The sequence below is a fragment of the Zootoca vivipara genome, chromosome 1 (genome assembly GCF_965207765.1).
Source record: "Zootoca vivipara chromosome 1, rZooViv2.hap1.1, whole genome shotgun sequence".
Classification (NCBI taxonomy): Eukaryota; Metazoa; Chordata; class Lepidosauria; order Squamata; family Lacertidae; genus Zootoca; species Zootoca vivipara.
Genome location: NC_142582.1, coordinates 4,461,335 through 4,474,616, shown reverse-complemented (window position 1 = coordinate 4,474,616; position 13,282 = coordinate 4,461,335). Strand labels below are relative to the sequence as shown.

At 42.1% G+C, this 13,282-nt stretch overlaps 1 protein-coding gene across 3 annotated transcripts in view; it reads left to right on the top strand.

Moving 5' to 3' along the window:
• Positions 1-13,282, top strand: part of SPAG16 (sperm associated antigen 16) — a 403,304-nt gene that overhangs the window by 289,917 nt on the left and 100,105 nt on the right. For all 3 annotated transcript variants that reach the window (XM_088667222.1, XM_035138897.3, XM_088667194.1), the window contains one exon: positions 1,233-1,359. In XM_088667222.1, coding sequence (XP_088523348.1) covers positions 1,233-1,359 — 127 coding nt within the window. The remainder of the gene's footprint in view (positions 1-1,232; positions 1,360-13,282) is intronic.

Here is a 13,282-nt window from a genome sequence, read left to right as displayed (position 1 = left end):
GTAGGACTAAGGGAACACAGGAACACATTGCTGCAAACCAAAATAATTTCCCAGCCAAGGCTAAAACCTGCTTGGGAGCAAGGGTCTACTTGGGAGTATGAAGATGGGATAGAACAGAGCAGTGTTTCTCAACCAGTGTGCCTCCAGATGTTTTGGGACTACAACTCCCATCATTCCTGACCACTGGTATTGCTAGCTAGGGATGATGGGAGTTGTAGTCCCAAAACATCTGGAGGCACACTGGTTGAGAAACACTGGAACAGAGAATGGGTGCAGTTTGAAGGACCTCCTATAAGATTCAGGAGGGCAAGGCTATGAAGATAGGATATTCTCAGCTTCTCAGAGAGTCAGAGGAAGCCCAGAGATAATGTTGAGAGGACCCCCCCCCCCTCACTTTGGTCTGCTTTGGCCAAAGTGAGCTAGGTGGTCATGAAAGAGAATCTTAAGAATCACACCAAAATGTTTGTGCAAAAGGCACATTGTCCACCACAATCCTGCATATCTTAATAGCAAAGTAACATAATATGGATGTATTCTTGTTGGTTTATGTCAAATGCCGCCAAATAGATCTCCAGTTAACATTTTTTGTGCATCTAACTCCCCACCCCCATTTCAACTCCAAATACAGATTTCTGGTTTTTCTCTGAAATATAAAGGTAAAAGTAAAGGGACCCCTGACTGTTAGGTCCAGTCGTGGACGACTCTGGGGTTGCGGCGCTCAGCTCGCTCTATAGGCCGAGGGAGCCGGCGCTTGTCTGCAGACAGCTTCTGGGTCATGTGGCCAGCATGACTGAGCCGCTTCTGGCAAAACCATAGCAGCACACGGAAAAGCCATTTACCTTCCCACCAGAGCGGTACCTATTTATCTACCTGCATTTCGTCCTTTCGAACTGCTAGGTTGGCAGGAGCTGGGACCGAGCAATGGGAGCTCACTCCATCGCAGGGATTCGAACCGCTGACCTTCTGATCGGCAAGCCCTAGGCTCTGTGGTTTAACCCACAGCACCACCTGCGTCCCTGAAATACACACACACACACACACACACACACACACACACACACACACACATACCGTATATATTGTTACATATGGGATATGCCTTTCCTAAAGCAGATCTTTAAGGTAAAGGAGAGGTTCATGAAAGAATGTTAGTTACTAATATGGCTTCCTTTGTCTTACAATTAACGTATTACAGCGGCTTCCAGAGTTAACATTTTCCTCATCTTTCCCAGGGTGATACCATTGTTTCCTGTGACTCTTATGGAGTGTTGAAGCTGTGGGACATTCGGAAAGGCATACCAATGGTGTCAATTGATGCAGGCCCACATCCTGGCAACCAAGTGGCCTTTGACCCATCTGGTAAGATCTTCCTAGACTGTTTTTTCTTTTCCTGATTTATTTTTCTTTCAAAATAATTTGATGCTGAAAAAGAATTAACTTCGTTCCACTAGTTTCTGTTTGTTTCACATATTACCCGTGTACCTCAGCCGAGTTCATACATTTCAGTTTTTTCAGAGATCACACCATCATTTAAATGCATGAAACTTTAATCTCAAATTAGCCTTCATTGAACACCCACCTTTCATGTCAGCAATTGCCGAATAATGGCTCGGGTTGTTCATGCATCAAAATGAGGTGGTGCAGTGCACTATACCACTTAGGCTACAGGTTGGAGATACTACTTATGAAAACCACCATAAAATGTTTTTTTAAATTGTGTTTATTTAAGAAAAAGAATAAAAGCTTCCTGCAAATAGAAAACATCAGGAAGAAAGGTTTTAGACCAGCCTTCTCCCTATAGTGCTGGCTTTCAGTGTAGACAAACATTTTAAATCAAGTCCTGTACCTATAGTCTAAAGTGGTGCAGTCCATTTCACAAACACACACACACACACACACACACACACACACACACACACACACACACTATGGGATGCATAGAACAGGCCTGAGAGGTGAGCCAAAAAAGTAATATGCATGAAAGATATTTGCTAAATTAGTGGTGCAAACAGTTGCTTAAACCTATACAGAGAACAGAAAGCTTTTATTTACAGGTTTTTTAAAATACGTTTCCTCTTTTCTGCCATTAAAATACTTAAACAAGTATTCATAAGCCACGACTGATAAGTACTATTACTCTTACAGCTGACTTTGTACCATAATAGATGGCCTGCAACTCACAAGGAAATGAAATATATGTAGAGCACAACCACTTTTGCATCCTCAGCTATTTATAACAATATGTCACCTGCATTGTGAATGACTTTCCTTTTATTTTAAAAAGTAGCCAAGGTACAAATAGAATTAATGTATTTTATGTGGGGCATTAATCTTCATTCCAAAAGCTAAGTCATTTCTCAGCATAAAATACAGGCACACACTCCGTACAAGAATGTATATATGCTTTACTTTCTGTTTTCTTCAAATACATAGTGGATTTAGAGTAATAAAACAGGGACAGTTGCTGCTTTTTGTGATTTCTAAGACTCCCCACCCCCCCCAAGTAAATATATGCTTAAACTCTGTGTGCAGAAATTCATCACATAGGAATGTATGTGCATTAACCTGTCTTTTGGAATATCAGTCGTTTTTATCAAACCCTCTTTGTGTGTCTCTCCGAATGCCTCTGATCTTGTCCAAGCAGAAATCTGCAAGTTCAGCTAGAAATATTTTAGGGCAAAATTCATGTGTAAGAAAGGCTGCTGCATATAAAAATGCTTGGCGTACTAGCATCTTTGACAATAATTCTCATTCCTAGCCTGTATTCATCCTACCATTCTCGAAAACAGGTGATAGATGGTGTTAGAGTTGACAGCACCAGCTATCTTGATATGACTTTAAAAAAAATGTTCTCGGAACCCTTTTGCACTTGTGAACCACATTTGTCAAAGTAGAGATAAGTGTGCTTTCCAAAACTCTCCTTGGATTAGTCTAGAAATTTCTCAGGTTTGGGGGTAATACTTCCAAGCCAGACCGAAGAGATGGGAACAAAAATCTCTTTATGTGGGACAGTAAAAGATACTGTACATGCAAAATATGAGGAGTGAGGAAGTCACCCCTCTTCAGTCAAGAGGGCTCCTCTCCCTATTTATATATTTCCTAATGTATTTCATAAAATTTATACACCACTTGTATATTTTTAAAGCCCTCAAAGTGGAAAGATAAAATATAAAACATACAAAGAATTAAAATACTAAAACAGAATAAAAGTCACCTCAGCTTTCTCAGCATCTGGGCAGGCATGACTAGACAATGTTCTGAGCAGGTGCCAAAAAGAGTACAGCGAAGGTGCCTGCTTGATATCAATAGGCAGGGAGTTCCAAAGTGTAGGTGCTGCCACACTAAATGATTGAATTTCTACAAATGCGTAGCGCCAGTTCTGCCAATCAAAGCTGTTGAGTGGGCACGTGTGAGGTAAGGCAGTCTGAATTTTACTAATGTACCTCTTTCTTCCAATCCTATTTCAGTGTGATGACATTCTGTTACACCACTGAACTGGGTCAAAACAAAGAAGCATGGGGTCAAAAATCAAGGAGGGAATAGAAGCCAATCTCCTGTGTTTTTTCACAAGGTTTTCTTTGCCCAGCCCTCTATATTCCAGGCCAGCTCATTGTAGGGACATTATATTAAATGGGATCAAATTAAGAAGCTGGTACAAATTTCCACAGCCAAGGACCCTGTGCACTGGCATCTCTGGCAACTTCCTGGATATTTGGCTGCCAAAGTCCTCATTATTCCTGGCTGATGATACTTTGCTGTCCTAGCTGTGCAGAGTATTTTGTCTTGGCCACATCCTTCTTCCTCAGCTTGGATTTTTAATTTCAGCAAATATTTCTGGGATGTGTTTGAGGTACATTTTTTAAAAAATCCAAGAGCCAGTCTTTGAACCTTGCTAAGAATGAAAACTAAAACCTCACCCTTGCTAGTATATATCTCCTATCCACATCTACCAACTGCTCACTTCTGAAAGACTATTTTGAGCCAAGTGGGGAACTTTCCAGTAGAAAAAAATTGTCAGATCTAGATAATTTAAATTGGCAGAAAAATCCTATAATTTGGATAAAACACAGAACTGTCACTACAGTGAAAAGCCAAAGAAGGAATGGCAAGCTTGAGTCAATGACCAAGAATGAAGTTCAGTTTAAAACAATGCAGTCATAACTCCCAAGCAATAGGGAGAAATATTGCAGCAGGTTTGTTAATATTCTTTGAACATAGTCTCCGTTTTCAAATTAGGTTCTGGGAAAACATATCTGCCTGCTACACACTTCTTCCCACTTGTCCTTGTCTATGTTATGTATCACTGCTACACATCTACATGCATTAGAACAGGCATAGGCAAACTCGGCCCTCCAGATGTTTTGGGACTACAACTCCCATTGGTCCTGTTAGCTAGGGATGATGGAAGTTGTAGTCCCAGAACATCTGGAGGGCCGAGTTTGCCTATGCCTGCATTAGGATCTTTTGAGAGTCACAGTGCATCTTAGAAACAACAAGGCTCTCTAAGGGGGAGCCATGAGGCAGTAAGTGAGAGCTTGGAGTAATTGAATAGGTCATTTATTACAAAACACAGACAACATGTAGACTGGACCAGCAGTGACTGGGTTAAATTGATAAAGAAGGCAAGGACAACAAGGGTGCCAAACTGAAAATCACACTTTATTTGAAGCAGCACAGGTCAGCCACCTAGAGAGAGAGAACATCCAGCTAGTACAGAATTCAGTGGCCAGGTTGCTCACGGCAGGACGGTTTGAGCATATTACATTGATCCTGGTCAGACAGCACTGGCTGTCCATTAGTTTGTAGTGCTGGTTTTGACGTATAAAGTCTTAAACAGCTCAGGATGACAATACCCCAAGGACTGCCTCTCCCCATATAAACCGACCTGGACTCTGAGATTCATCTTCTGAGGCCCTTCTTTGTATGCCTTCTCCAAAAGAGGTCCAGAGGGTGGTAACATGAGAACAGGCCTTTTTGTAGTGGCTCCCTGTTTATGGAATACTCTCCCCAGGGAGGCTCAACTGGTGCCTTCAATATACCCCTTTAAGCACCAGGCAAATGTTCCTCTTTAACCAGGGCTTGGGCTGGTTGACATCTGATGCCCTTTTAAAACGTTTTGTGGAAGGGGGCATTGTTAGGTTGTATTTGTTTGTGTCTTCATTATGTATTTTGTGATTTTTTTTAATTGTGATTTTATGTTGTAACTGCCCTGAGATCTATGGGTACGGGGCAGCATGCCAATTTAATTAATAACAACAACAACATCCCGCCATACACACACTTGAATTGAAGAGTGAAATGAAGCTAGAGTGCAAAATATCTGTTCCAAGGTGAAAGGGCCTTTCCTTAGGGGTCTACAGTCCTTCTGGATGTTGCCCTATGTTCCAGAGCACAGGGAGTAAATGAGTGGTTCCTTACAGATTCCATGATGATTAGTTCACTCTTGTTTTTAGGTATTCAATTTTTATCCGCAAACATCCAGGGAAGAAACTGTGTCAGGAGACTGACAGCATGCCAAGCCCTTGTAGGCAGTGTCAGAGGGTGTCTCAATTATGCCTGGGGCAGATGCTAGCAGGTGCGCTGGGTGTGTGTGTGGATGCACCAGCCCAGCCTTTAGAGCCGGCACATCACCAGCCCTGATCTGCTTTGCAGGGCTAGAATGATCCCAGTCTCGCAGAGCAGCTTGGGGAAGGCAATGTGAGAAGGACACAACAGCCAGGCGCTGCCCTTCAATCCCAGTCTCACCCACCCTTTGCAAGGCTCTTGCTGCAAGGGCAGCACATGGAGGACACTGCAGGGCAGGCACCCGCCCTTCAAAGCAGTCGGTCTGGGCTGATTGGAAGGGCACATCCCTGTCATGTCCTCCTGATGCCCCGCCAGCCCCACGCTGCTTTGCATGGCTGCTATGTGGGATCGGACTCACAAAGCAGTGTGGGGCTGGCAGGGCTGGCATGAGGAGCAAAATGAGCCCTCCCCCCAAAAAGTGCCTGGAGCAACGGCCCTTCTCTTCCTTCCCACGGTATACCTTTGCTTGTAGGTTCTTTGAGCGCCATATGAAGTTAACCAATTGTTGCAGCATGCAGCATTTGTGATTTATACACCAGCCTTTCAAAGGATATATGAAGGCAGTGAACAATTAAATTTTAAAAATTGTACAACAGTTAGGGCAAAACTGTTAGTGTGTTCTAAAGTGGGGCTGCTGTCCTGTGAATGTGGAAACTCACCAAATATTGCAGCTATCTGATGGCCTGTATATCATGGGCTAGGATTGCCAATCCTGCTTAGAGTCCATTCCATCACTTAACCTATCTCATTGTACATGTGCTGCAAAACGCTGTAGATTCTCGAGTGTGCTTAGATTTAGCACAATGTATATAAATATATTTATTGGGGAAGGGGGTATTTCTGCATTTGAAATACGTATTTTCTGCCTCCCTTCACCTTTCAAATGTGAAGCCACTCCTGGAGATTGTGGACCCCCCCCGGGAAGAAAAGGGCTGGGCAAAAAGTAGGCCTGGTTCTGTTGATAGAATTCTGGGTGGTTTGCACTAGGTTCAGAACTATTGATTCCCAGGTGTTTTCCCTCCCTAAACTACACCACTGAGATGAACAAAAATGGCATAACTAGGAATGGATTTTTGTGTGGAAAAGCTGTGAGCTCTGTCCAGGTCTGGTTCCCAGAACAAGTTCCTAGGGTCAGAAACTTTCTTCCCTAAAGAGAAAAGAGTTTTGCACCAGGCTCCACTTGGAGGCTCCACTTAGAAACCTGGGGTAGATCCCATGAGTCAGAAATCTGCCCACCCCTAAAGTCTGCCGTGATGTGGTATAGGTGGCTGAACTGAGATGGGGGTGGGGACAAATGGAAATCACTGATTCCTCCACGAGTTCAAGTGGGAAGTAGTATCTTCTGCTTGTGCAAGTAGATCTTTGGATTCAAAGCAGTGAATAACTTTAGGCAATTGCTTTGAGCTTTTCGGTACTTTGAAGAGATGAGTCCCATTGATATTCTCTTTATCTTTGTGAGAAAAGGAACACTTCCCTCCCCTGAGTGCAGCAAGATGGACAGTTATTTAATGGAGCCAGCTTTTGTGACACAATTCAGTGGAATTAAATGTTTTCATCTCACAAGACTGCATGAGTCCATCATAAAATGAAGGTTTAGAAGCGGCTGGGTCCCTCTTAGGGCACATTATGTTGGTTGCAGGCCCTTAGTTGACTGTGGCAATACAGTATTTGATTGCTGCTAAACAGTATCCTTTGAGGAGATGAAACAGCTGCAGCTGCTCTGGATTTATGCCAAAATCAACTCAATGGGAAAATAGTTTGCCCTGAATATGTAAGTGTAGGAAATATCCTCACAGTTTCTGACTTCTCCACATGAAACTAAAGAAATCTGAAAGGTTTGATCATTTCTTGTGGGGTGGGGGGGTCTGGTCATAACTAATTTTGAGTCTACAAATCACATACTGTACTAAGTTATCTTATTTTGCAAATAAGCTTTAAAATCACACTTAATCTAAAAAGAGGCATTTTAAAACGGAAGGTATGGGAAATTACAAAAACACATTCTCATTTCCATTTCTCCTCTAGTGAATATTTTAGCTCCATACATTCTCAAATTTATATTCATCCTAGCTCACAGAGGGCTATGATTAGTAAATTCCCACTTTGGATGTATTTCCAATTATTTGATGAAAATTCCTTCCTTTCATGCTGAAAGCTACATGGTTTCATCTCCAAGTCTGGCTTAGATTCAAGAGCTTCATCTTGTGATTAGTTTACTCCTGCAGACAATCAGACACTATAGATCCTTGAAGGTCATCTTATCCTTTCTTCCATGAAAGCTTAAAAAAAATAAAAAATCAACAGTTTAGACAGCTTCTGTGCACTGAGTAGATTTTATTCCATTATATTAAAAGAAAGAAATCAATTGCCTTCTGCAGTATAATGCAATAAAAGGAGGGATTTGCAATATATTGTATTGTGAAATTATTCTGATAATATTCATCCGATCATAATAATACTAATAATAACACTTCAGCATACTACATCTGTTGAAGAAACCTCATAAGGTTAAAAAGGAAATAATGCGAAATGCGAAATGCTTAGGATGATGAAAGGATCAAACAATATATCCCCTGGTGTGAGATACAAGGCAACAGCTTTAACTTGGCAGCTATCAGTTCAGATTTCCATCCGCACTCCCTTTGGACACATGAGGCTACTGTACTAGACTTACTTTAGGTGCAGAACTTTGAGTGCAGAATTGTCCACCATTGGTGTCTAGGGCTCAGGGGAGTTGTAGTCCAACAACGCTTGGCAAAAAGATCACGGATATGTCAAGTTGATTTAGATTAATAGGGAAACCCTAACGTCAGATGAGCCCTCCTCAATGAGACCAGGATCCATGCTATAGTAATGCTTCCTGTTTCCAAAGCCAAACCTGCGCAGTCAGGAAGCCAACATGTGGAACATGAAGGGCAACAGCAGCCTGCAGTTGTTTGCTTACCAGCACCTTGTATTCAGAGGTTTTCGGCCGCTGAACAGAGAGCATCTGTTTACCTATAATGCCTAATAGCCATACATAGATGTCCACAACACACCTAGCCCCCTCAATGAGAACCCACAATTGGAAGTTTAGTTCTTTATTGGCAAAACACTCGGTTGCATCAGTTCCTAAGGTGTAAGAATCATATGCACCACTCCCAATAAATAGCTAGCGAGGCAGCTCCTTCTTCAGATCTGTGCTCCGACTCAGTTGGAGCAACAGTGCGCCACATCTCCTGACATGGTGCATGCCTCTTCAGCTGCTGCTGCTGCTTTAAGCCCCTCCTTGTCCTTGGACACAGTGGGGGAGGGGACGGAGGAGATTCTAAGGGCCTAACTCTCTGGAACCATTTCTTCCACCTCTGTGCCTTCCTGCTACGGTACTTTCCCCCCACCTCCTCTCCTTCCGTCTCTGACCGCCCAGACTCTTTTGCCTGCCTCACAGGTGGCACAGAACCCCACAAATCACTGGCCCCCTACCCCTGGGTCATCCTCCCACCTCCTTTGCCTACCCTTCAGACGCTATCCTGTATTACTGTACTTGGTTTAATCCCCATTTAAAGTCATCTAAGGCAGTGCTCATCACTACATTTTGTGGCAGCCAATTATTTTGGTTAACTACGCCTTTCTTTTCTGCCCTGAATCTGTTGCCTTGTATCTCATGTCAGGAGGGGTTTGGGGGGGGGCATGTAGCAATGCCTTAAGAGAACAAAAAACAATCCACTTATTGAGGGCATCACCCTGAACCTCATCTCAATATTCCAGCTTTTGCACATCATCTCCATACCAAGTTAGTTTATTAATTTATACTGAATGGATAAAAAAATACCATAAAATATATAGAAAAGACTGTTTCTAATCATTGAGGATTGAATTGGTTGTCTGGGCTTACATTCCACAGGGGAAGAAGATTCTCCCTTGAGTTCATCAGATTTTATTTTTTAGCAAGTTAAGAGGAATTGTTGAAGGGCAGCATGGTTGTGTTGATATACTATGTTATTTCTAATGCAATATTTTCCCTCCCTGTGGAAAATTTTCTTTTAATAATGTTAATTTGTTATTGTAATTTTATTCCTTCAGAAATCCCTTTTGCACTAAGACTTTGAAGTTAACTTTTCTCTTTTGTCTAAATTTTTTTGAAAGCTCTCTTGGCATGGAAACAATGAGATGAATTTGAATGTAATTGTGTGAGGTGTATCACAATTAGAAAAAGAGGTGAATTATCATGAATTACTACTGTTGTGAACTATATAACTGTGAAGAGACATAATCCTTTGATTCCGTGAGTGACAGACGTTTCTGCTTCTATGAACTTTAAAACAATGTATGGGCTCCTTTGGAATGAAGAGTGGGATATTAATTTAATAAGTAATAAAAAAAAATAAAAAAATATATTTAAACCTCCATTCCAATTTTTAAAGGCCTTTTCATGGAAGATTCCCTAATAAATTAATGCCTGAGCAAATAAATTATAGTTGAGATCTCATTTATGCTTATACAAAATATGAAGAACACTTAAGATTGATTCACATGTGTGCATGGTAATGTCTCTTCTGATAGGGTGATAAGTATGTGGATTAGTTGACTCATGCCAGGTAGGAGGAGTTGGGGAAATGTCAGTTGTCTGCCATGAGGGAGATGCATGCTCAACCCATTGTTATGGCAACAGGGATGCAAGTCCACCTCACCACAAGTAGTGACTTGATGGGAAGTGTGTGGAATAGTCGAGCCATGCTGGTGGCTAGGCAGGAGGAGGTGGGGAAATTAGAGTTGTCTGCCATGGGTACCTCTGTCACACTAAACTGGAATTTCTTAAGGAACTTTGAGAGAGGAACTACAGTGGTACCTCGACTTACGAATAACTCTACTTACGAATGTTTCTACTTACGAACGGAGCTCCGCCCGCCATCTTGGATGCGGTTTAGATAGGATTTTTCCAACTTACAAATTTTTAGATAGGGTTGCTTCGACTTACAATTTTTTTCTCCCAATGCATTCCTATGGGATTCGACTTACAATTTTTTTCGACGTACGAATGTGTGTTCGGAACACATTAAATTCGTAAGTCGAGGTACCACTGTAATGGCATGTACAACATTGTGGCATGGTTTAAGGGCAGAAAGCAGTGGAGTTGAGAACAACTTTCCTGGGGCTGCTTGACAAATCTGATCTTTTCAGATTCCAGTGATGGATCCTTAACTCCCAGATTAATCCGCAGATTGGATTTCTCGCTTCTCTGAATTGTTGGAATGCAGTTATTGGCATATAATATATGTATGTTGTTGGCATCTGTCTGTTTCAAGAGACAGTGGAGTGCACTTCTGTGGAGTGAAGTCACATTGTTGTGTTGACAGCACCGAAGTGACCTCCAAGCCTGGGCAGTGTGTATGGAGGTACTGGGCTGCCCAGTTGAGTGTGTATTGAGATTCTGAGTTGCTCAGACAACAAGACCCCACTCTCGCCCTTGCTGGTGTGGCCCAAGGAATGCAGAGCAATATGCTTGGCACCAGCTTGGCTGCAGGAGTTGCCAGAAGGAGGCATACAAGGCGCCATCCAACCATTTTTAGGGACTCCACTCCAGATTTGTGTACGGTTTGCTCCTTAGCTTTTTCTTCTTCCTCAGATGTCCTGCAAGGCAGCAGAGGTTTAGTTTCAGAGTTTGTCACTTTTTCCATCAGTGTTCCCTCCCTTGCTTGCTCTACTCAGACCTCTGACATTGTTTAAAATATCTATTTTCCTCTCATTGTCATCCTCTGCTTGCTGTACTCAAACTTCTGCCATTGTTTAAAACCACCATTTTCCTCTGTCTCTCTCCTTTCTTGCTATACGGTACTTAAATTTCTCCCTCTTCCTTTCTTCAGAGCCCTCAAATATTCCATAGTACTTTCACAAAATATTATTTCATTCCTGGCATTATATGTTGAGAGAGGAAAAGGTTTTGTGGCATGTAGCGTTTCTGTCCAGTGCTAAGGGTTTGCAAGTGTGGTTCCAGAGCCATTCCTAGAAGTATCAATTGAATTGTTTGGCTTGGTGGCATAAGCTTCTTGTTATCTCAAGTGAACGTCTACAGCTTGTGTTAAGATTCTTAGAGCACTGAGAAGTTCCCACTGTCACCTCAGTTTTCAGAATCTGTTCTTACTATAAACATAAGAATTAATTATATTAGTGCTAAATTTATTAGTGCATAATACACCAAAGCCAACTGAGATAAACAAAACAAAACTATTTGTAATACAGCCCTCATGAAAAACTAAGGCTTCAGTACCCTGGTCCCCAGAAGAGTGTCCCAAGGGCTACAGGATGGTTCAGAAGTCCCTCCCAAAGGGCAGAAACAGAGTTCCACCCTCAGAGACAGAGATATGACCCCCAAAGCCCCTCCCCACTGCCATGGAAACCTTCACAGCCCCTTCCTTACTGAGTTAGAGTTCTTCCCATTACTCCAACACATACCCCAAAATGGAGGGAGGAGACATACTCCAGCTCTGGATTTAAAGTACACAGGCCCTGTGGTTCAGAAACTTGCTTTATTGAAAGGGAGATAATAGAATCATAGAATCATAAAGTTGGAAGGGACTCAAAGGGTTATCTAGTCCAACCCCCTGCAATGGAGGAATCCCAACAAAAGCATCAATGACAGGTGGCCATCCAACCTCTGCTTAAAAATCTCCAGCGAAGGAGAGTCCACCACCTTTCGAAGGAGTCTATTCCACTGTTGAACAGCTCTTACAAGTCAGAACGTTCTTCCTGATGTTTAGTTGGAATCTCCTTTGTACAGACGTGATTCACAAGTCTTTTTGACTGCTACTCCCAATTAGTTCACACTGAAACAGGACAGGGATGGTTAGCCAGTGGTCCTACAGATGTTGCTGGAGTCCAGCTCATGTAGTCTTAACCAGCATGGTCAATGGTCATGTTGGTCCTTTGGTCTGGAGGGAGCAAGGAGTCAAACAGGCTGGTGAACAGAACCAGGGCATCGAATCTGGATGGAGAAGGAGATCCCATGGGAGAAATATGGGATCAGGTGCAGTCACCTGAGGATTGCAGAGCAGGGTTCATGAGGGAACTAAAATTTAGAAGCTAGTGAGCTGTCAGAAAACTGGGGAGGAAACTGTGTGTTGTATTGGTTTTAAAGCCATTGTTTTCTTTTTGTAAGAATGAAATCAAATTGTATTAAAATAGTTATTACTTTCACAAAAACTCTTGGCTTTCCATCTCACCCTCATCTCTCACCCACTTTTTCTGATCCTCTTCAGAACCTCCACACTCATAAGGCTCTATATGATTATTTATTTCATTTGGATGATTTATTTACCACCATTTGTAGAAGCCACAGGGCAATTTGCAAAGCAAATAGATAAAATGCATAAAATAATGCAATCCTTTAAAAACTCATAGCAGCAAATCACTATATTGGCCATAATTATTCGGAGAAGCTGTTTCATAATTTCACAACTCTAATAATTGTATTTCTACCATAAGTCTTTGAATGATCAGTGGTCCTTCAGCCTGAATTTACGGTAGTTCCCTTTCACCCACCACCTATCCCACCTATTAGAATAACATTTTCTGATGCAATCAAACCGATCTCTTTTAAAGAGTCAGTAGATAAAGCCTTTTGGAAACGTCTTTTCAAAAATCAGTGTGAAGAATGAAATTCTTTAGAATCAATAATGAGGGCCACAAGTGCAGACGGTGGACGTTTGTTTTCATTTGCTGCTTTGCATCTAGCCCAGGG